Source organism: Balaenoptera musculus, chromosome 16, assembly GCF_009873245.2.
Source record: "Balaenoptera musculus isolate JJ_BM4_2016_0621 chromosome 16, mBalMus1.pri.v3, whole genome shotgun sequence".
NCBI lineage: Eukaryota > Metazoa > Chordata > Mammalia > Artiodactyla > Balaenopteridae > Balaenoptera > Balaenoptera musculus.
In genome coordinates, this window is record NC_045800.1 from 1 (window position 1) to 24,766 (window position 24,766).

The following is a 24,766-nucleotide window of genomic DNA, read 5'->3' on the forward strand; positions in this document are numbered from 1 at the left end:
AACCCTAACCCGTACCCTAACCCGACCCTAACCCTAACCCTAACCCGTACCCTAACCCTAACCCACCGTACCCTACCCTAACCCGTACCCTAACCCGTACCCTAACCCTACCCTAACCCGTACCCTAACCCTAACCCGTACCCTAACCCTAACCCTAACCCGTACCCTAACCCTAACCCTAACCCGTACCCTAACCTACCCTAACCCGTACCACTAACCCTTACCCTAACCCGTACCCTAACCCGTACCCGAACCTAACCGTACCCTAACCCGTACCCTAACCCTAACCCTAACCCTAACCCGTACCCTAACCCTACCCTAGACCCGTACCCTAACCCGTACCCTAACCCTACCCTAACCGTACCCTAACCCTAACCCGTACCCTAACCCGTACCCTAACCCGTACCCTAACCCGTACCCTAACCCGTACCTAACCCTACCCTAACCCGTACCCTAACACTAACCCTAACCCTAACCCGTACCCTAACCCTAAACCCGTACCCTAACCCTAACCCTAACCCGTACCCAACCCTAACCCTAACCCGTACCCTAACCCTAACCCGCACCCTAACCCTAACCCTAACCCTAACCCTAACCCTAACCCTAACCCGTACCCTAAACCCTAACCCGTACCCTAACCCTAACCCGTACCCTAACCCTAACCCTAACCCGTACCCTAACCCTAACCCGTACCCTAACCCGTACCCTAACCCCCTAACCCGACCCTAACCCGTACCCTAACCCTAACCCGTACCCTAACCCTAACCCGTACCCTAACCCTAACCCTAACCCTAACCCGTACCCTAACCCTAACACGTACCCTAACCCTAACCCGTACCCTAACCCTAACCCGTACCCTAAACCCTAACCCTAAACCCTAAACCCGAACCCTAACCCGTACCCTAACCCGTACCCTAACCCGTACCCTAACCCGTACCCTAACCCGTACCCTAACCCTAACCCGTACCCTAACCCTAACCCTAACCCTAACCCTAACCCTAACCCGAACCCTAACCCTAACCCTACCCTAACCCGTACCCTAACCCGTACCCTAACCCTAACCCGTACCCGAACCCTAACCCGTACCCTAACCCTAACCCTAACCCGTACCCTAACCCTAACCCGTACCCTAACCCGTACCCTAACCCGTACCCTAACCCGTACCCTAACCCGTACCCTAACCCGTACCCGTACCCTAACCCGTACCCTAACCCGTACCCTAACCCGTACCCTAACCCTACCCGTACCCTAACCCTGAACCCGTACCCTAACCCTACCCGTACCCTAACCCGAGCCCTAACCCTAACCCTAACCCGTACCCGAACCCTAACCCTACCCGTACCCTAACCCTACCCTAACCCCCGTACCCAACCCTAACCCGTACCCTAACCCTACCCTACCCGTACTACCCTAACCCGTAATACCCGTACCCCTCCTAACCCGTACCCTAACCCGTACCCTAAGCCTAACCCTAACCTAACCCGTACCCTAACCCGTCCCCTAACCGTACCCTAACCCGTACCCTAACCCGTACCCTAACCCGTACCCTAACCCGTACCCTAACCGTACCCTAACCCGACCCTAACCCGTACCCTACCCTAACCCAACCCTAACCCTAACCGAGCCCTAACCCTAACACTAACCCTAGCCCTAACCCTAACCCGTACCCTAACCCTAACCCGTACCCTAACCCTAACCCTAACCCTAACCCTAACCCTAACCCTAACCCGTACCCTAACCCGTACCCTAACCCGTACCCTAACCCGTACCCTAACCCGTACCCTAACCCTAACCCGTACCCTAACCCGTACCCTAACCCGTACCCTAACCCGTACCCTAACCCGTACCCTAACCCTAACCCTAACCCTAACCCTAAACCCTAGCCCTAAGCCCTAACCCTAGCCCTAACCCTAACCCTAACCCTAACGCGTACCCTAACCCTAACCCGTACCCTAACCCTAACCCTAACAACCCTAACCCGTACCCTAACCCGTACCCTAACAACCCTAACCCGTACCCTAACCCTAACAACCCTAACCCTAACCTTAACCCCTAACCCTAACCCTCTAACCCTAACCCTAACCCTAACCCTAACCCTAACCCTAACCCTAACCCTAACCCTAACCCTAAACCCTAACCCTAACCCATCCCAGTAGGTGGCCAAGGGCCTGCTCGGCTGGAGACGTCCAGGAAGCAGAGCTAGCCCAGCTGCCCAGAGCGGGGTTTGGGGGGCGGTCACCGCAGGTGAAATCACCATGCAAGATGAATCTCCTTTCCTTGCCATAGGCCAAGGGCAAGTCTCTCCAGGCGACCGGCCCTCTCACGTTCTCCTTGTAGAGACCTCGCCAGGGGCACTTGGCTACTTGGGAAAACCGCGCGGGAGTGAACTTTACACCAGCAGATGTTTTGTAAAATTGGAGGGTGTAGGCTCGGGCCTGTTCTCAAAGCCTTTACTCAAAGGCGAGCCCTTCCTGCGGCCGCCAGGTTAGGGAGCTCCGCGACTGTGCCGAACAGCTCTGGTGTGAGTCGTGGTTCCCTCCTCCACCCACCCCCACGAGCCCGTCCCCTTACCTGCGGTCCGCGACCCTCCGCTCCGCGCTCGGATGCCGCTGCGGTGCCAGGGACCCACGGGAGGGGTCGTTCCCGGCCGCCGCGCGCTGGCTCCCTGGACCCGTGCCGGCTCGCCGGGGGCCGACGGCGAGGAGCCCCGAGGACGCCCCGCGCCAGGTGCGCTCCGGCCGGGACGCCCACTTCCGGGAGAGGCGCGCGGACCGCCGGCGCGCTCAGGTGAGCCGCAGCCAATGCCGAGAGAGACCCGCCCCGCCGGCGCCGCGTCCGCGCGGCACAGCACGGTCTCGACGCTCCGGGCACGGGCGCCTGGGGCCGGGCGTCCCCTCTCCTGCGAGCGCGAGGCAGGAAGCGGCGCCCCTGCGAGGCCGCTAGCGATGCCCCGGCGCGCGGGCCCCTGCGGCGCAGAGACCGCTCCAGGCTGGACTCAGCGAGGCCAAGGCCGCCAGGACGAGCGCTTGGCGGGACCCGGCTTGGGCGGCGGAGCTGCAGGCCCCCGCAAACAACCCAATTTTTTAAATGGAAAAAGGACTTGAAAAGACCCTTGTCCAGATAAGACATACAAATGGTCAACAAACACCTGAAGAGATGTTAAACATCGTTAGTCACGATGGAAACGCACATTAATACCACAACGCCATACCCCTCCACAAACACTAGAAGGCCTATAATCAAGAAAATTAAAAATAACAAATTTTGGCAAAAATATAGAGAAATTGATACAGAGTTTCCCATGGGGAAAATGAATGGGTCCAGGAGATGGATGGTGAGAATATTTGTACAACAATGTGAATGTAGTCAATGCCACAGAACTGTATACTCAAAATGGTTTAAATGTTAAATGTTAGTTTTAATCACAATGAAAAAAATGAATGAAGCACTGATAATACATGTTAGAACATGGATGAACACTGAAAACATTCTAAGTCAAAGAGGTCATGCAGAAAAGGTCACCCAGATCATACTTATCTCGTGTGTTTTAAATCCATAAAGGTTTTGAAAATGAGGGAAAGTCTCAGTAATGGTTTCAGAGAAAGTAAAACTGGATCAGAATGGGAAAAGACATTTCCATAGAGTTGGGGAGATGGTGAATGTTGAAGTGGGCCCATGGATAGGATTATAAGGTGGAACCATAAAATTTCGTCTTTGGGTCTTTATGTGCTGCTTCCCTGGGAGAGGACCCCAGTATTGCATAAAACACACTGGAGTAGTTTATGTGAGGTGGTGTGTTTTGTACTGCTGCTTATAGTTTTTTTATACACTTGAAATTACTGGGAAGTACATTACTTTTCAAAAGAACCATGTCAAAACCATGCCCAAAAAAAGCAGAGAAGACATCAAACTTCATAATAGAGGCCAAGCCTTAACCAGATCCAGTTCACCTAAAGTGGTGACGCTCATCATTCTTGTAGGGTCCACGTGTTATTAACAGGCACCATGGGAAGATTATATTAGGAGCCACTATGTCTTGGGTGCTGCGGATGACCTGGCTGTAGTAGAAACAGTGGGATATCTGAATTCTAGTTTCCACATCAAACCACCAAAAACCTGTTAGAACTAATAAAGGAATTCAGTAAAGCTGCAGGGTAAAAAATCAGTACACAAAAATCACTTCTCTTTCTTTTTGTTTTTAATAAATTTTTTTAAAATGTTTATTTATTTATTTATTTATCTTTGGCTGCATTGGGTCTTTGTTGCTGTGCACGGCCTTTCTCTAGCTATAGCAAGCAGGGGCTACTCTTCGTTGCGGTGCACGGGCTTCTCATTGCGGTGGCTTCTCTTGTTGCGGAGCACAGGCTGTAAGAGAGCAGGCTTCACTAGTTGTGGCACACGACCTCAGCAGTTGTCGCTCGCGGGCTCCAGAGCACAGGCTCAGTAGGTGTGGCGCACGGCCTTAGTTGTTCCGTCGCATGTGGGATCTTCCTGGACCAGGGCTCGAACCCGTGTTCCCTGTATTGGCAAGCAGATTCTTAACCACTGAGCCACAAAGGAAGCTCTAAAAATCACTTGTCTTTCTATACACTAGTAATGTGCCATCAGAAAGAGAAATGAAGAAAACAATCCCATTTACAATTGCATCTAAAAAATACCTGGGAATAAATTTAACCAGGGATGTGAAAGCACACTAAAAACTGTAAAACACTGATGAAAGAAACTGAACAGACACAAATGAATGGAAAGCTATCCCGTGCTCATGGATGCAAAGAACACTGTTAAAATGTCCATTCTACCAAAAGCAATGTTCAAATGCAAAGCAAGCCTGGTCAGAACTCCAATGGCATTCTTCACAGAAATATAGCAAACGTTCCTAACATTTGTGTGGAAACACAAAGGCCCCTGAATAGCCAAAGGGAGTCTGAGAACGGAGAACAGGTTGGAGGCATCTCCCTCCCTGACTTCACACTACATTACGAAGCTACAGTCACCAAAAAGTGTGCAATTGGCACAAAAACAGGCACGCAGACCAGAGGAACAGGACAGAGACCCAAGAAATAAACCTACGGTTATGCGGTAAGTTAATTCACAAGAAAAGAGCCAAGAACATACACTGGGGAAACAACAGTCCCCTCAATAAATGGTGCTGGCAAAACTGGACACCACACACCAAAGAACACTGCACTCTGTCTACACCACACAAAAACTGGCTAAAAACCCAGTGTTCCACATGAAGCCCTTCCTCTCCTGGGTCCTCTGAGGACAGACACCCTCAGCACTCAACCTAGACACAAGAACCTTCTCCCCCACTTTTCCTCACCTTTTCCTTTAGCAGCGTCACCTCCCAGCAGGTCCAGAGGAGACCTGGCTCCTGTCAGCGTGAACCGGACCCCACAGTGTCCCAAAGCCCCAGTGGGTCCTGAGGAGACCCGGCTTCTGCTACATCAGTTCTGCTGTGGAAATTCAAATTGAAATAGAGCCAAATGACCCATGAATTCTCCAAAATAGTTAAGGAGCAATTAACTAGAAACCGTAAGAAATGAAATGATTATAGACACAGACTTTACTTATTTTTTTTTAATATTTATTTATTTAGCTTCGCTGAGTCTTAGCTGTGTCACACGGGACCTTTTTCTTTTTTAAGTTGCAGCATGCGAACTCTTAGTTGAGGCACGTGGGATCTAGTTCCCTGACCAGGGATGGAACCCAGGCCCCCTGCACTGGGAGCACGGAGCCTTAGCCACAGGACCACCAGGGAAGTCCCTAGAAACGAACTTTAAAACTTATGCCAAATTCACACAAATTTATTCACAGATATTTCAAATGCAAGGCTATGAAAATTACAGAGAAACATAGAAGAAAATCTACATGACCTTGGGTTTCGTCTATAGATCACGGGCTTTGAGTTTTAACATACAAGGCCAATCACAAAAGAAAAAAATATGGTGGACTTTATAAAATTAAAGATTTCTACTCTCAAAGACCTTATTCACAAAGTCAAAATGAGGCAGGAGATAAATGGTCTCCAGCCTACGCATTTACAACTGGCCTCCGGTTCACACTTCCTGGGGTGAGAAAAAAATGGGCTCCAGGCTGGACATTCATTACCAACCCCCTGTTTACATTTCCTGAAGCAAGAGACAAACGGGCTCTAGGACTACATATTTATGACCGGACTCCTGTCTATATTTCGAGGTCTGCACCTCGATATGAAAACCAGCAACAGAAATAGGGTAAATAACCAGACATTGGACATTTTTATGGGAGGGACAGAGTGGGACTAAACCCTGTTAAAAGATCAAGAGGTCATACATTTCTCATCCTTGGGGCAAGGGAAACATTGCACATGTGCAGAAAGGTTCCTTGGGGGTCAAAAAGGAAGGGGCACCACCCCAAAATAGGTGATGCTAAGGTCGTCCCACAGGCCTCTGGGTGGTAATCCATGTTGGAAAAAAGTTGCACACGCATGTTGGGGAGGGTCCTAGGGCAGGGCAGGTGTGGAAAAAGAAACCAGATAATTGGCCAGAGGTGAACAGAGACCCGGAAGAACTGCCCTATATAAGTGACTTAACCGCCTCTCTACTGCACTCCTCCTCATTAGGGAGGGTGTCCACACCCTTTCTCTCCGGGTGTGCATCTCTGCCTTGCTTCTGTCTGAACTAAACAAACTGTTTCTCTGTGTGCTCTCCCACTTGTTGCTGTGCTATGTCTCTACTAATAAACTTTGTACCTGTTTTTACAGTTTTTACCTCTATGAGAAATGCATTTTTCACTGGGGGCAAGAGCTAGCGGGGGTGGTGGCTAGGATTCCTGGTTTTCATCCAGGCTACCCAGGTTCAATTCCTGCGCAGGCAATGAAGATCTCGCTTCATGCCACCACTCACTGCTGCCTCTCCAAGATAAAAAAGACAAGCCACAAACTGGGAGAAAAATACTTGTAAACCACATATCCAGTAAACGACTTGGACTCAAAATGGACAAAGACCTCTAGAACAACCCCATTTTAAAAATGGGTAAGGATTTGAACACACACCTGGCCAAAAAAGATATACAGCTAATAAAAATCATACAAAAATTATACAAAAAATCATATACTATTAGGGATTTCCAAATTAAAATCGTGAGCCATCACAGCACACCTACTAGGATGGCTAAACTCCAACAAAACCATGGCAACACCGACTGCTGGAGGGTGAGGAGCAACCCCTCCTCATGGCTGGGGTGCAGGCACAGCCACGAGGCAAGACAGTTCCGCAGCTTTTTCCACAACAAATCAAGCTTCCCCTCGGGGTCCAACAATTATGCGTCCAGTATATAGGCAACTGCTTTGAAAATCTATGTCTAAAAGCAGACAAGGATGCAATTATGCACAGCAGCACTATTCATAATGGCTAAAAACCTGAAGATATCAGGATATCCTTCACTAGATGACTGCATAAGCAAAGTGGAGGACATCCATGTCACGGCGAGCAGAATACACCACGCCAATATATGTCTCTCTGGCATAAGGATTATTTCAGTCTCATTCAAAAAAAGAAAGATAGAAAAAACTGAGTAGAGACTGACCTTTTATGAAGGACATTTATAAGGAAATCTCCATTTGTAACGGAGTGTCCCTCTTTGCACCAGAAATAGAAGGATGATTAAATCTCAAGTCACTCTTATCAACGGAGAAGTCCCGACTTAAATCTGCATACAATACCTTTGTTTACTGTGCTTTGCATGATAACCTGCCACTATTGGCTTCCCCCCTTCCCCAAGGTCTTCTGTTTTTATCTGAAGATGGTATTTGGTATTTAAGGTGATGGCTTTGGCCATTTCAGGGACTGACTCAATTTTTCTGGGTAGCTCCCCTGTATACAGGAGGTATACATGCTGTTAAACTTCTGTTTTTCTACTGTTAATCTGGCTTTTATTAGACGGCGGGGGTGGGGCTCAACCAAGAACCTAGAAGGACAGAGTGAAAATTGTTTTTCCTCCCATACACATGCAACGGAATACTACTCAGCAGCAGAAAGGAATGCACCATCAACCCATGGAAAGACATGGATAAATCCCCAGTATATATTCTTAAGTGAAAGCATCCAGGCTGAGGAGGCTGCACACAGTATGACCCCATTGGTGACATTCTGGGAAAGGCAAAGCTACACAGATGATAAGCAGATCATGGGGTGGGGGATTTGAAGTGTTCCATGTGACACTCTAGGATGGATACCTGTCACTATGCATTTGTCTAAGCCCATAGATGTGTATAGCCCAAGGGGTCAATCAAACTCTATTCAAATTTAGTTATTTACAGTGTAGGGGTATTACAGGATGGAATACTCAAGGTGACCGAATCTAACTGTATTAGAAATGCATGGAAAAATCTCACTGTAGGGGATGGGATAAAAGGTGCTGACCTAAGTTAACTTTGGAAATGAACGCAATCTCTAAACTAAATGCAAAATGTACACAAACAGTGGACTTTATTTTATGGAGTTCTTTCCAGGGTGTAGCAGCTAACAATTCTGAAACCTCTGCACATGTAATCTGGAAAGGAGCAACGCATAGGTAAATGGCAGATAGTGGGCACCAAGCTCCTCATTGTGGGAGTGGGAAGTTACAGATAAGCAAGGGGAGAGCCTCTGCCCTCATAATACTTGGCTGAGCTTCCTGGGAGGATGGTGTGGGGAGTTCACTGGCCATAGGACATGCACAGATCTTTACACTGGGAAGGCTGTGAAGACATAGGAAACTCACACCCCATCTTTCCAACCATACCTGCTGCAAACACTCAGCCCTCTGTAATCAGCCAGTTGCACCTTTTTAGACATTCTTGCCCCCAGGCACATAAAGGAGCGTGAGGGTCTTGCATTACCTCTAAGCTGTCCCAGAATCCAGGCCCTGGGGGATGGAGCCAGGATGGGGGTGCCTGGGCTCCTGACCAGCAGGTGAGAGGAAGGAGGAAGACCAGTCCGGAGGACAGAGGTTCCCTCAAGTCTGTGAGCCCTGGAGCCCTGATCGGATTCACCCCCAGTGGGGACATGGGTGGGGCCTGCAGTGGTTCTGTTTTCCACCCGGGCCCCTTTGATGAAACCATGGCAGCAATGGGCCCAGAAGTCTCCTGGTGGTGTTTCAAACTGACACAGCAGTTTTACAAAGGAACAGGAGAATGAAGCTGAGCTCCTGACGGCCACTTCTTCTGGCTCTGAGTTGCTTCTGTCAGGCCCACAGACACATCCGTGGAGTCTGCTGTAACCCACCTTCCCCAGCCTGGTCTTTCCTCTCCCTCCCTGCGATGAGTCCCGTGACATTTCCAGCCCGGACCCCTCTCCCAGGCCAGACGCCTCTGTCCAGTCACTGCACCCCCATCTCACCTTGGGGGCTAACAGGGCCCTCAGGGGACCGGGATCCTGCAGCTCCCCACACCCAGGAGCAGCCCCACCTTCCCTGGTTGCTGAGCCCAGACACCGGGTGTAACCGAGCAGGACCCTATGGGGCCTTCCCAGGACAGACCCACCCCCCCCACATCCTCTGCTGTAGCTCCTCTCTGAAGTACCTGGATAACAGCATCTGATGCACGCTTCCTGAGTTGTTTTACAGACTTCTACCAGATGGAAGACATTAACTACTGTACTTGATGATCAAGAGCCCCCAGACCTACTGGCACCTAAGGATTGATACTGTTCACCACCCTGTTACCTCACCATCAACCAACCAGAGAATTGTGCACCAGCTGATCTCATACCCTGCGACCCCCTCCTCCAAATTCACACTAATTCCCCTCTACACCCACAGCCCTGGCCCAAGCCCGATCTAGTGCCTGGTTCCTCCATCAGGCCCTGACAAATCTCCCTGCCCCCATGGTGCGTCTCACATCCCACCCCAACGTGGTCTTTCTGAAGCATAAACGAGACTGTGACTCTCTCCCACATGTAATCCCCAAATGTTTCCCCACTTTCGCTAGAGTATCTGCTGGGAGAGACATCTGCCAAGGCCCTGAGAGTCCCCGGCATCCCTACTGGGCTGGTGGCTCCTGGGTTCCCTGATACTGACCACCTCAGCAGGCGAGGCGAGATGGCACCAAACCCCAGAACTGCTCACCTCAGGATGGGGCTGGCACTGCCGCTGCCTGATCAAAGAGAGCAGAGAAGGGTTCCCCAACTGGGACACAAACTCTGCACGAGTGGCCTCTCCCTGAGCTATCGCATGATCCCCATGGGACTTGAGGGAAGGAAGGACCCAGGCACATGTTAGTTCCTAAGCAGGATGCTGTGGGCTCAGTTGTGCCCCTGAAAATTCACATGCTGAATCCCTAACCCCCAGGACCGCAGGATGTGGTGGTATTTGGAGATGGGGTTTTTAAAGAGGTGATCAAGGTAAAATGAGGTCACTAGGGTGGATCCTAATCCAATAAGACTGATGTCCTACCAGAAGAGATTAGGACACAGAAGATCATGTGAGAAGATGGCTGTCTACACACCAAGAAGAGAAGCCTCAAGGAAAAACCAGCCTGCAGACACCTTGATCTCAGACGGCATCCAGGACTAGGAGGTAGGTCTGTTGTTCAAGCTCCCCGGTCTGTGGTGTTTGTTATGGCAGCCCCGAGCAGACTCACACACAGGGTAAAGAAGGTCTCACACTAGATAGCCCACTCTCCATTCCCCTGTATGTGAGTTACAGTAGCCTCAGGAACTGAGGAAGGTGTGCCCGAGGAAAGGCACAAGATATGAGATTTTAGGCATAACACGACTGCACTGATATTTTTTTTTCCCTTTTTAAAGATTTTTAAAATCTTTATTTATTTAATTTATTTTTGGCTGCGTTAGGTCTTCATTGCTGCACACGGGATTTCTCTAGTTGCGGCGAGGGGGGCTTCTCTTCACTGCGGTGCGCGGGCTTCTCATTGCTGTGGCTTCTCTTGTTGCGGAGCACGGGCTCTAGGCGTGCTCGTGGGCTCTAGAGTGCAGGCTCAGTAGTTGTGACGCATGGGCTTACTTGTTTCGCAGTATGTGGGATCTTCATGGACCAGGGCTCGAACCCGTGTCCCCTGCATTCGCAGGCGGATTCTTAACCACTGTGCCACCAGGGAAACCCGACTGCATTCTTCTTAAACAAGCCTGACCTACACTCACACGAGATGGTTTTCTCTTCTATGCACACTAACATAGGCACCTTCAGTCTGAACTGCAGACCTTTGGCTTCACCACCTCCACTGACAGCATTAGCTTCATCTGCTGTGAACCACCTCCTATACGATTTCCAGAACCAGAAAGCATCGAAGAGCTCATGCTCACGTGTAATCACGTTTCACAGGACCAGAGACTGTGCACTAGCGTCCGGGCAACTCTTGCTGTCCTCCCTTGATGGCAAGAAGCTCTTCCACTTACTAAAATAGCAACTGTGCTGTTGGTGGTAAACTCAAGGCTCTGGCTTTGGGCATGAGGTCCTCACATCAGAGACTGGCCCTGATTGCCCGTGTGCCTCAAAAGGCACACAGATTTCATTTGTGACCCTGGGAGGTGGGAGCCCAGGAGTCACACCTGGCCTCTGGCCACATTAATCACCCATCCTTGAAGAATAAAATTGCTCATTTTCCAGTCTTTTCTCTCTCCTTTACAAAGAGCAGAGACCGAACGCTGGGTGGTAAGGAAACTCTAGCTTGGTGAAGCAGTAGGAGCTTCAAGGGTTATTCCATGCCACACAATCCACAGCTGGCGAGCTTTCTGGAGGACACAGGGGCTGAGCCCTAAGCTCACCTGGCTCACTGAGACCATGCGGCCCCAGTGAGAAACTGCCCGTTGGGAGACCCAGTGGCCCCCATATCCTTGAGTCTTAACGAGTATAAGTGTCAAAAGTTTATTACAACTGGAAGGCCAAAGAATTGCAGGGTAACAGTCTGCTGTTTGGATGTTGTGGCCAGGGCCACACTCAGTGTTTGGAGGGTTATTACTTCTCTTGGAAGGCTACGAGGCTGTGAAGGAAGAGACACTTCTCTCAATCACATGGATGTACAGAATTGAACCACCCAGGGGGCTGTCTATGCTGCCCAGGTAGCTATTCAATTGCACAGTCGCATGGTCAGCTCAGTGACTGGCAACAAGGGCTTGACAGGGCCCAGGCTGGCCTGAGCTAGAGGACTGCAAATGCCTGCCTGGATGGTTGAAGGGCAAGGGCTGTCCTGGCTAAGACCTAACTGTCTACTGCTGGCCACCTGAATGGGACAAAGGATCCATTCAGTCCCAGGAGGGCCCAACCAGCCTTCAAGTATGCAGCACGTGGGGGCTGGCAGGTCGCTACCCCCAGTCCTATATAAATCCACACATGTCTTCTGAGTGCTCTGTGTGTCAGGGCTGTGCTGGAACCTGGGGCTGCCCAGACAGAGTGGCCAGAGGGTGGGAGGACAGAGGGACACCTTGTGGGACTTCTGGGGCCCTCCACAACACTTGACTGAGTAGAGTTAGATTTGAAACAATCAGTGATCGGAGTAGACATTTCATTCTTCTAACAGAGCCCAGTACTGGGGTACAGAAAATCAACGGTTCAGCTTAACTTCCTAACTCATGTGTGACCCTGGGCCACTCCTACTCTTCCTGGAGGCCTCACAAAGATGGAGAGTGAGGAGGGGGAAGAGGACCAGTTATGCATAAACCTAACTCTAACCCTAATCCTCTGATTCTAACACCCTAACCTATAACCCTAATCCCCTGATATATAACCCTAAACTGTAACAACCTTAGCCCCAGACCCCTAGACTGTGGACCCTGACCCCCTAAGCTCTAAATCTTAACCCTCCAAACCTGACTCTCTAATCCTGACCCGTAACTCTAAACTCTGACCCTGACCCCAGCCCTATACCCTAGCCCAACACTGACCCTGATCCCCAACACTGACACTGACCCTGGATTTTGAGCCAGAGCCCAACCCTAACCCTAGGGGTTAGGGTCCTTAACCCTGACCCTAACCCCTAACCCCAGGCAGTCTGTACAAGACGGGTTCTGGCTTCAAGGGTCATTTGAACCTTTGGTCTGTCCATATCTTGCATATGTCAGTTCATTCCCAAAGAAGTAGCCCCAGTAGCAAGGAGATCATGGTCCATTCTGCCATAGTTTGGGTCAGTAGTCCCTGACTTGAACCATGATCTTGGGCGGGAATGGCCATGGTCTCAAGTCTCTAATTCCTATCCCTGTCCCTGACCTTGATGCTGATCCTAACAATGAAGAGTGACTCTGAATCTGGCCTCTGACATTGACTCTTGACCCTTTCCCTGACCCTGATCCCCAGTCAGACTCTTGCTTGGACCCTGAATCCTAATTCTTACTCTGTGACTTTTCATAACCTTATCCATATCATGAGAGCTATGGATTTTTAGACAGCACATTCACATTGATGTGACAGTTCAAGCTTTGAAAACTTCAGAAGGGTGCATGTGGTAGCAGTGACAGCCTTTGTAAAGCCTTAAGGTGGGTTTGAGCCTATTTATCTTGAGGAAGGAGGCTGGTGGCTTGAGCAGAGTGAGCGAGGGGGAGCCCAGCCAGGTTGTCCTTTGACAAGATTATATGAAATAATCTCCTACCATGACGAGAATAAGAACTGTTCCGGCACAGGAAGCCCTCCTTACATGTTAGTTCTTGTTTGCTATTACTATTCCCAGACTACAGATGAGGAAAACTGACGGCAGCTCTTAGAGCAAGGCTTTGCACAGATAGTGCTCAAAACTGCTCCTCACACTTCGTTGTTACTGTCGTGATTGGATCCCGGTCAACAGGTGAGGAAGACGAGGGGTGGGATGTCTCGGAACAGGATTTGTGCACAGTGAACACTCAGATGCCCAGACTCAGGCTGGTAACTGTCACCTGCACCGCCTGCAACCAGGTCCACCGGCCTCCCCCAAAACGTGAATTCTGCCCCATCCAGCGCCGGCAGGGAGCCTGGCTGAACCTCCCCTCCACATGCAGCCCTGAGGTCCACCACGGTCCTTCCAGACCTACAGAGGAACGCGGCAGTTCTGCACCCCCAGCCCGCCCTACAAACCCGACATCGTCCACCCTTCGGCCCCGCCTCCCTTGAGAATGCGTCACGCGAGGCAGGACCAGCCTCGGGATCACGCTGGTAAGAATCAGGATCTCGCTGCACCCTTGCGCTCTCCTCCGCGTCCAGCCGAGAAGAGCGGCCAAGATGAGTCAGGTGGGGCCAACTCACGGCCTCGGTCCAGAACGCCCACGCGGAGGTTTCCGGTAAACCGGAAACCTCGCCTAAGCGTGCAGAGACGGAAATCACACTCGGCTCCCCACCGCCAGGCTCGGGCTCACTCGCCGCAACGCGGGTGACGTCACGTGGGGCGGGCTCTCGGGAGGCCTCAACACTCTCGCAGGTCACCGGCTCCTCAACCGGCCAATCACAAGCCTGGAAGACCAGGCGCGGCCCTCGCCTTCTCTGCGCTGAATCTGCGCCGGGACGCCTCAAGCATGCGCACTGGCGTTTGCCCAACTGTCTACTCCGCGGCCCGCTCCCGAAGGGATCCGGCGCGGGGCGCACTGCGCAGGCGTGCTGAGGCCGCCCCGCCCCCGGCGCGGATTCCGTCCAATCCAAGCGGAGGCGCCAGACTGAGAGGAAATGGCGGGGCGCTCGGGGTCTTCGAACGCGGAGCAGGCGGGAGCCGTGGGCCGGGCTGACGAGGCTGGAGGTAGAGCCGACCCCGGCGACGGCCTCTCACGAGGCCTACGGCGGGAGCCGGGCGGTAGACGGCTGGGCGGGCAGGGAGCGCACGCGGGCGCTACTTCGAGTCAGGGCGGACGTGGGGAAAAACGACTTTCGTCCCTTGCAGAAGGGTCTCGGCGGCTCTGCCGGCAGCCGCGAGGACTCACCCACAGGCCCGCGTCCTACATTCACTCACCTCCCGCTGGCCTCGTTTGCCCCATCTGCTCCGCTTAAGTAGCTAAAAGTAGGCAGAGGACGTCCTTTCGACTTGATAGCACATTCAGATGATAGAAAGACTAGTGGGTAAAGGCTTTGCAGTAGCCCATCTGGCACAAATTTTAACATTTAAATTATTTTTCCCCCTTTTTGGTCACCTTCCTAGAGGATCACACAAAACATATAGATGCATGGACTGGATAGTAGCCTAGATGGTGGTACGAAAACGTGAGGAGGGAACAGCTAAATCCCATGCACAGTTCTTTACTGATGGGCGTTCACGTTTTTTTCCCACTTTTGACGTAAATATTGCTTCAGTGTCATTTAACATACCTTTTGCATATTTAACCAAGCATATCTGATGGATAAATTCCTAGAAGTGGAATTTTGTCTTCAAAATGGTGATGTAGCCAGACTGGCCTCCAAAAGGTTGCATCACTCTCCACAGGCTGTCAGTGTTAGTGCCTGTCTCCCTACATCATCACAAACACTGGGCCTTATCAGACTTACGAATCTTTACCAACCTGCTAGATGCAACATGTTATTTTCATCTCTTTAATTATGACTGAAGTAGTACGTCTTTTCAAATATTATTAGCCATTTGTGTAGTTTTTGGTTAATTGTTCTCTCCATTTCTCCATTCTTACGTAGAAATGATTATTTACCTTCTCTATATTGTTTGATTGGTTGGTTGCTTTATTTTTTTTAAACTTTTTATTATGGATAAATTTAAGCATATACAAAAAAATATACAAGCACATGAAAAGATACTCAACATGGCTAATTATTAGAGAAATGCAAATCAAAACTACAATGAGGCATCACCTCACACTGGTCAAAATGGCCACCATCAAAATGTCTACAAATAATAAATGCTGGAGAGGGTGTGGAGAAAAGGGGACCCTCCTACACGGTTGGTGGGAATATAAACTGGTGCAGCCACTGTGGAGAACAGTATGGAGGTTCCTCAAAAAAAAAACTAAAAATAGAGTTACCATATTATCCAGCAGTCCCATTCCTGGGCATATATCTGGCAAAGATGAAAGCTCTAATTCAAAAAGATACGTGCACCCCAGTGTTATAGCAACACTGTTTACAGTAGCCAAGACGTGGAAGCAACTTAAATGTCTATTGACAGATGAATGGATAAAGAAGATGTGGTACATATATACAAAGGATTATTACTAAGACAAAAAGTAATGAAATAATGCCATTTGTAGCAACATGGATGGACCTAGAGATTATCATACTAAGTGAAGTAAATCAGAGAAATATATGATATCACTTACATGTGGAATCTAAAACTGGTACAAATGAACTTATTTACAAAACAGAAATAGACTCACAGACACAGAAAAGAAATTTATGGTTGCCAAAGGGGAAAGGGGTGGGGGAGAGAGAAGTTAGGATTGGGATTAACAGATACACACTACTGAAGAGAAACAAGGACCTACTCTATAGCACAGGGAATTATATTCAATATCTTGTAATCTATAATGGAAAAGAATCTGAAAAGTATATATATAATATAACCAAATCACTTTGCTGTACACCTGAAACTAAAACACCATTGTAAATCAACTATACTTCAATTAAAAAACATTTTTTTAAATATTTATTTATTTATTTATGTGGCTGTGCTGGGTCTTAGTTGCAGCACGCGGGATCTTCATTGCAGCATGTGGGATCTTTAGTTGTGGCATATGGGATCAAGTTCCCTGACCAGGGATCAAACCCGGGTTCCCTGCATTTGGAGTGCAGAGTCTTAACCACTGGACCACCAAGGAAGTCCTAAAAAAATTTTTTTAAGTCAAGAACAAAGTATAATTACCCCATGAACTCATCTTTCAGTTTTAACAGTTATCAGCTCTTGGCCAATCTTGTTTCCTCGTTATCCTCACCCACTCACTACCACCTACTCCACTGTTTCATTTCGAAGTATCCCAGGCATCATAACATATCATCCATAGATATTGGTTTGGCCAAAAAGTTCGTTCGGGTTTTTCCGTAAGATGGTATGGGAAAACCCAAACAAACTTTTTGGCCAACCCAATATTTGCCTATATCTCTCTAAAAAATAAGCACTCTTTGCAGAAGAGTAACCACAATAGCATTGTCACATCTGAATAATGGCTAAAATAATTCCTTTGTTTCATCAACTAGTCAGTTTTCAAATTTCCTTGATTGTGTCATCACTGTTTTAAAAACTGCTTTCTATTGAATCGAAATCCAAATATGGTCCATTTATTGAGCTTGGTTGATATGTTTCTTTAATTTCTTTTTGTCTGTAAGGATCTTCCTTTCTCCCTTTTCCCCCAAAATGTATTTAAATTAAAGAAACTGGGTTGTGTTTCCTGTGACGTTTCCCAGTGTGGATGTTACTAATTGTATGCCCATGTGTCACTTAAAATGTTCCTCCCTCCCTGTATTTCCTCTGAATTGGTTATTTAGATTGAGAGGCTTAACAAGTATTAGTGTCATTTTTTTACAAGAATCCTACATTGAATTTTTACATCACATATCTCATAATGTCCACTTATTTTTATTGTGATGTTAATGCCATTAATAATAATTGCCTAGATCTACTAATTCATCAAGGAGTTAAAAATGAGTGCCTATATTGATTATAAGCAAGTTAATATGAAATATTTTGCTTGGAGCCTGCAGAATAACAATTGTATATAGGAAAGCTATTTATATTTATATATATTTAAATGAGACATCTTATTAGATTTTCTCACTATGCCTTGTAAGGTTTTTTTGGGTAATCTCTAGAAATTTCTAGTTCATTATGCCACCTACTAGTTACAGTGATTTCTGACTCCTTGTTTCCAGTTTTTAATACCACTTCTTTTTTTTTCTTTCATTATTACATCCTGAGCTTTGGCCAGGCCTTGAACAGTATCAGCAGTAAGAGTGTACCCCTTTCCTTGCCCTGAGTTTTATTAAGGGGAAATCTGTGGTGTCATTTCACCCTTTAGGAAAATCTGCCCATGAAGGGCCGGTTCATCCCTTGTACAGTGTCTCCCTCAGGGCAAGGAGCAGATGCACCACTCTGGCTGGAGACCTGCCCTCAGCGCACCTCACTCCCAGCCCAGTGTTATCAGATCCTTCCTCAGGCTTCTTACTCCTACATAATTCTTTTTTTTTTTTTTTAATCTTTATTGGATCCTACATAATTCTTAAATGTTTGGTTTTCTCTCCACAGGGCAGGCCAAGTCCTCACAGAAAATTGAAGACTTGATGGAAATGGTGAACAAGTTGCAGAAAGGTCACATGTCTCCTCTGTAACTGAGGCTCAGCCTGAGATTTGGGGTCAGGCAGAAGTGGTATCAATTCCAAGGCCCAAAATTCACCACCTTGGAAAATTAACTCATTTGTTCTCTCTTACTTTTAAAACAATTTTTTGAAGTAAAAATATGAACCCATGATTCAGAATTGAAGTATAAGGGGATAAAGTACAAACGTTTTCCCAAAACTCAGCTGCAGTCCCCTTGCTGGCCGTCGCATTTGGTTCCCATGCACTCTGCTGGATCCAGGGTTTCACCTTCCCTCCGCCTCACCTCTGCTCCTCTCGCTTGCTCACCAGGCACCTTCCACCCATGTTTCCACCTTAGGGCAGGCCTTTGCACTGACTGTCTCCCACCCCCACCCAGGGAACAGCAAGGTCTGCCCCCCTCGCTTCATTTGGGGCCCTCAAGGGGTCTTGCCATATCTGAAGAAGCACGTCCCACTCCACTTCTTAATCTGTTGCCCCTCCTGTGTTTCTCTTGACTGCACTTAATCACAACCTGACTCAGGTTCTTTATCTGTTCCTGTCTCCCCTCCCTAGAATGTGAGCCCTTGGAGGGCATCCACCTCCCTTCACCTGCCCTGTCATCTTCACTCAACCTCCTTGTTTCCCTGCAGCCGGAAGCCTAGAGCCCAGGATTGATGTCCTGATTAACCGGATTAATGAGGTTCAGCAAGGTGAGCTCAGGACCTTGGCTTGTCTGCCAGGTGCGGTTACATGATTTGCAGGGCTCAGTGCGAAATGAAAATGCAGGGCCCCTCGTTCAAAATTACTGTGTTTTGAACCAGCAGAGCATTAAACCTAGCATGGGTTGGTCGGGCCCATCTAAATTCAGGTGCTATACTCACATGTTTATTAACCTGTCCTGCTGTCAACTGAGCCCAAGAAGAAGGGCTTGGGCTCTGGAAGCCTTGTTTCCTGCTCTGTAAAATCTGGGCCCCTCTACATTTGCTTAAAGACAAATGTGAAATGTTTGCAAGAACAGACACTTACACAATGTCCTGCGCTTTGGCACAGCAAAAAAGAAAGCCAGTGAGGAGCTAGGAGAGGCCCGGACTGTGTGGGAGACCCTGCAGAAGGAACTGGACTCACGTAAGCTTGCGGGGGATGACCCAGAGGTCCCCACAATGTCATGCATCCTTGAACCCAGTATTCCAATCAGCATCTTGCCGTGGCCAAGGGCTCCTGCCCCCTCTCCAACCTCAGGTCCTACCAATCTCCCCCGTCCAACTCTGGGTGGGAGTGTTCCTGAAACACCCTTCAAGCATACTCCTACCTTAGGGGCTTTGCTAGGAGGTTCCCCCAGATAATACAGCTTCCTATTGCCTCACATCATCATTCAGTTCTCAGCTCAAATGTCCCCTTCTCAGAGAGGCCTTCCCCAGTTACCCACCCAAAGACAGCACTCTGCCCACACCTAGTCACGTGCCCCTTACTGCTCGATGTGTTTCTTCACAGCCCTTACCCAACTTCATGCAATGTGTTTATTTTTCCTCTTCCCTCCACGTAAACGCCCTGCCATTCCACAGGGTCCTCACAGCCACCCTTTATCAACTTGAGGGCCCTTTGATGCTTACAGGGAGTATGGGCACAAGAGGGGAAGGGGCTCACCTCGAGGGGTCTACATTTGGGGTTGGGGGTAGGGCTGTACCAAACCGCCCATGTGACCATGGGCAAGCCCAGTCCCTGAAGGTTCAGTGTCGTGGACTCTGATGCCTGAACATGTTACTGCTTTTTCCAGTGAGTGGAGAGAAAGTACGCCTGAAAGAGATCTTGAGCAAAAAGCAAGGTAATTGCAGCTACTCTATCTCCAGATTTTTGCCTTTGCCACCCTGAAGAAGCCCACTGTCTCTGTAGCAGTAGAAGCCTTTTGAAACCTGAATCACGTTGCATCCCTCCTGTGGCTGCCACCAAACATGCAGTAAATGACAAAGTTCCATCAGCTCCAGGAGACCCCATATGATCTGGCACTTTTACCTCTGCCCAAACCTCATGCCCTGATGGGCTCTCACGGGGCCCTCACTTCCTCTCCCTGCAGAGACCCTGAGGATCCTCCGGCTCCACTGCCAGGAGAAGGAAAGTGAGACACAGAGGTAAGAGCTTCCACCTGGCCCCTGCTCAGTGCTGTCCCTTCATTCTGGTAGAGAGAGAAAGCAGAGGAAATCGGTCTTAAACCCACAGCTCTCATCTCCCTAAAACGGGGAGGCCAAATGACTGTCTTCCCACGTTGACTCCAACAGTAGGCAGTAGTGTTAGGAGTACTCATTCACTGGGATAAGCATTCATTTGCTAGAATGTCAATTAAATTCCTTTGGCTGGTTTTTATTCTATACCTTCATACTTTTCTGCAGGCTGTCTTGGCTGTCTACTCATCTGTCCCTTCATTTAGGCGTCAAGCCAACCATCTGTGCACCAGTCTCTCTCCATTCATCCATTATCCTTCCATCCACCCAACCACTTGTGCATCCATCTCTCTACCTCCTGAATCCTTATTTTGCTCATTTTGTGACCAGAGGCCCCAAGCCCCTAGCATACCAACTTTGAAACTGTTTGAGAAATTCACATGAGACTAATATGTGTGTGTGCCTGTACTTGTGACCATGCCCACATTGATCTCCCCAATCTTCACAATGACATTTCCAGAGGGCATGAGCTCATGCCCCCCTCCCACAAAGTTACAGAGAAGGACCTCAATCTAGAAGGTTAGAACAGACCTCAAGAGAAGGACGCAGAAGCCCCACCCCAGGCTCCTCCTAGGGAGACATTCAGAAAACATGACGGCTGCCTTGCCTCTTGCCAGGAAGCATACCATGCTGCAGGAGTGCAAGGAGAGAATTTCTGCCCTGAACTCCCAGATTGAGCAGGAAAAGAACAAACAGAGGCAGTTGAGGTAAAGCCCATTGCCCAAGGCCTGGGGGGCTGGATGCATTGTAAGTGGGGGGAATACTAAGAATGGGGGTTAGAAGAGGAGCTGGCTGAGCTGAAGCTTGGAGGGTCAAGGAGGCAGAGGTGCTCCCAGCAGAGTGAAGAGCACGGGCGAGCTCCCCCATGTCTCTGCATGAAGACCCCAGCCTGAGCCAGGTTGAGGAGGGGTGTCTCTCAGCCCACGGCCCCTCATCCTGTGTGCTTGGTCCCCAGGTTGGATTTTGAGGAGCAACTGGAGGATCTGATGGGCCAGCATAAGGACCTGTGGGAATTCCACGTGAGTCACTCAGAGCCACTCCTTCCACCTTCCACATCTTCTCTGGCAGCACCAGCCCAAAACTCAGGGTCATCCTCCAGGCCTCCTTCCTCTCAATTGCCGCACCCAGTTCCTGAGCAAGCCCTGGCAGCCGTATGTTAGAGTCATGCTCAGTCCAGTTCCTCATCACCCTCACTGCCACCCGGTATTGTCCTCTTCACTGGCCCTGCCCACCCATCCCTGATGCCCTCCCAGGGGCCTTAAGTGGTCAGGAGGAACCCTGATGAACCAAGGAGGGGTTATCCATCAAGGAGGTTCATGGGTGTGTTTGGGGCTATCACAGACACAGGGCAGATAGTGGGGAACCAAGCAGGCCAGTGTTTGCCACCTGGGGATCCCAAACAAGAAAACAGAATGAATGTCAGGACGGAAGGGCTCAGTGCGGTCACAGCGGGAAGAGGAGGAGCTGCAGTGCTGGGCTGGTAACTGACTCTCCAGAGAACAGCCTTGATTGGTGGTGTTTGCAGGATGCCCTGTAGCGAATACCCCAGGGCTGATTTCAAACCTTGCAGAATTCCTGAACACTAACCCTCATGAGCCTCTCCAGCGTAGCACCACAGGTATCTGGGGTGAAACAACTCCAGGTGGACAGAATGGCCAATGGAAAGGCCCTGAGGCTGGACCATGCCTGGCATGCATGGAGGGCCAGAGTAGCAGGAAGTAAGGCATGCAGAGTAAAGACCAGATCCAGATCGGCTTCTCTGAGGCACATGGGAGGAAGCCAGGAGATGTGGACAGGCCACCTTTCTACCCCTCAGAAGCCAGAGCAGCTGGCCCTGGAGATTGGCGCCCTGGACAGCAGCAAGGAGCAGCTGCTCAAGGAAGGTGAGGCCTGGAGAATGGGGATGCCCTGCCCTGCCCTGCCCTGCCCTGCCCTGCCCTGCCATCTGTCCCTTCCTGCTGCAGAAAAGCTGGTAGAGGCAAAGCTGGAGGATGTGAAGCATCGTCTGTGCTCCCAGTTTGGAGCCAAGGGCTGCTCGGCAATCACTGAGGGGCTCTTCCTGCGCAGCGAGGAAGCAGCAGCTGTGGTGTAAGAGAGGGATGGGGAGGGGGCGACGGGGAGGGGGAGGAGCTGCCAGCACTGATGCCCACCCTCAGGCATCTGTTTGAGGAGGAGAACGAGAAGGCCCAGGAGTTCCTGGAGGCTGCTGCCCAGCGCCAGGAGCAGCTGCAGCAGAAGTGCCAGCAGCTGCAGCAGAAGAGGCAGAGGTGGGCACGGAGCCCTTCCCTTTCCCCCGGTCCCCAAGGGGAAGGTGGCTAAGGGAGTCTCTGCTCCCTCCTAGACTCTGTCACTTGGTCTCTTTACAATCCTACCCTTCTCCCTCCCCACCCTCCTACCCTACCCCCCTACCCCTTTTTGTCTAGGCTGAAGGAGGAGCTGGAAAAGCTTGGAGTGCAGGTCCCTGCTCAAGGCCAGAGCAAGCAAGAGGAAAGGGCTGGCCCAGGAGAAGCTGTGAGTCCTGGAATCCGCTTCAGGGAGCAGAGACAGCTTATGAAAGGAGCTCTGGGTGGGAAGGCAAGGAGGGGGTCCGCAGAGTGCTCAGAAGATGGTCTTCAGGGAAGGGCATTCCCAAAGGGACACAGCCAAGGCGAAGGTGCAGAAGCTGGCAGCGGTGGGGTGAGGAAGGGCAGGACCCAGGGAGGGTGTGGGCATGGGGATGTGAGGAGACTCCCACGTCACACTCTGACCTCCCACAGGCCAATCCCAAGCCCCTTGGAGTCAGTGAGGAGAAAGACCCAGAGCCGCCCACTAAGCAGAGCCTGATGCCCTCCTAGGCAAGGAGGACCCACCCTGCACTAGAGCTTATGCCCTGCACTGGAGCTTATGGGCTTCAGGAAATAAAGGCACTATATCAACACCACTGCCTCAGCTGAGTCTGTGCTAGGTGGGGGGTTGTCCATCCCAAGACCCCTGGCACCTGAGACTGAGTGAAGCCTTGGCCACACTCTGCCTCTTGGCTTCAGCCAGAGTCCCACAGCAGGCACTCAATAAATGCTTCCCTAACCTCACAGTCTCTGGTCTGCTCATCTTTAGGACTTGACATGTTCTGGGTCCCCAGGCAGAGGGATGCAAGACTGAGACCCTCTCGCAATAGGCCCAGGGGTTCTGCAAACCCACCCTGTGATTGTTTCTTCCATTCCTTATTCAGACCTAGACCACAGAGTCTCAGAAATCCCAACAAGGACCAAGGGTCCTCAGCCAGTCAGTTCCATGCCCACAGTCCCCACTGATTAGCTGAGAAAAAGACATGTAATTGGAGCCTAAATGTAATTTGTGCCTGCATAGGCACAAAATCTGTACCTGAGACACTTGTCACAAGAACATGTTAGAAATCCTCAGTGTCCTGGAAGTCAATCACCTAGGACGGTTGGTGCTTAGGGCATGTTTCAAATCCACTGGAGTGCATCACCCAAGCCAGGGCAATGACGGGAGTCAAAGTCTGTGTTCTTGGGTCAAAAGACAGTGAATTCAGTACGTACAAAGAGATTCCTTCTCTTGAAAGGCTCCCCCATCCAGGTAGGACAGTGACACAGTTGGGTAGACAAACCTCAACAATCCTGATTTCTGAATATATATATATATATATATATATATATCTCCATTTCTGTAACTGGTCATGGAATCACAGCTGGTATTTATAACTATCTTCACCTTCTTCCACCACCCATTCTGTTTCCCCTTTGCCTTCATCAAGCAACTCAGCTGTCTGTGCCTTTTTACCCAGTGGAGTCACCAAAACCTTTATTCCTGAAGGATCTGGGCCATCAGTACTCTCGCTGCATGGGATTGTTACAGTTTTTCATTGGCATTAATCACAGAGCATGGTAATACTAAAAGAAGCCCTAAGGTATCTCCTGTATCACAGACATGGTTTCCTTACCTCCACTGTGGAGAAGTAGTCCAGTTTCCCCAGGGTAGTCAGGATCAGTCACACCAGCCAGCACAGTAACTTCTTTGCCTGTTGATTCACAGGCATGAGAAGCCCAAAGTGGCTGAGCAGCAGTCTTAACTTCCAGTTCAGTGGAATCATTATTGTATCTCCTAGTGGAAGCATTCCTCCCTCTGGGACTAAGACCTCTAGGCCAGTGGAATATACAGTTGTGGGAACAGGAAGCAAAAATTTTCCAGCTGATCACTAGGGACAACAGTGAGTGTTACCACTCCCATTTCCACCCCATGATATTTGGACCTTAGAGTGCTGGCCATGGGAGACAGCACCATATATTAGACACTGATTCAGAACATATACAACCTTCTGGAGAACCCTGTCCCAGCCCTGCAAGGTATTGCCACCTAGCTGGCATTGTAACTGAGTCTTCAAAACACCATT

At 49.7% G+C, this 24,766-nt stretch overlaps 1 protein-coding gene and 1 non-coding gene across 2 annotated transcripts; one reads left to right on the forward strand and one right to left on the reverse strand.

Annotated features, from left to right (window-relative positions):
• The first annotated feature begins 14,576 nt into the window (after positions 1 to 14,576).
• SYCE1 (synaptonemal complex central element protein 1) lies at positions 14,577 to 23,294 on the forward strand. Its single transcript, XM_036829101.1, has 13 exons — positions 14,577 to 14,671; positions 18,110 to 18,172; positions 18,811 to 18,870; positions 19,211 to 19,285; positions 19,935 to 19,982; positions 20,232 to 20,286; positions 20,994 to 21,083; positions 21,332 to 21,395; positions 22,193 to 22,259; positions 22,341 to 22,464; positions 22,533 to 22,643; positions 22,800 to 22,887; positions 23,133 to 23,294. Exons 1-13 carry the CDS (start codon positions 14,602 to 14,604, stop codon positions 23,208 to 23,210), a joined length of 993 nt encoding a protein of 330 aa, XP_036684996.1. The 5' UTR covers positions 14,577 to 14,601; the 3' UTR covers positions 23,211 to 23,294.
• On the reverse strand, positions 16,616 to 16,688 carry TRNAW-CCA. Its single transcript has one exon. It is a non-coding gene; the product is annotated as a tRNA-Trp (tRNA).
• Positions 23,295 to 24,766: the final 1,472 nt, after the last annotated feature.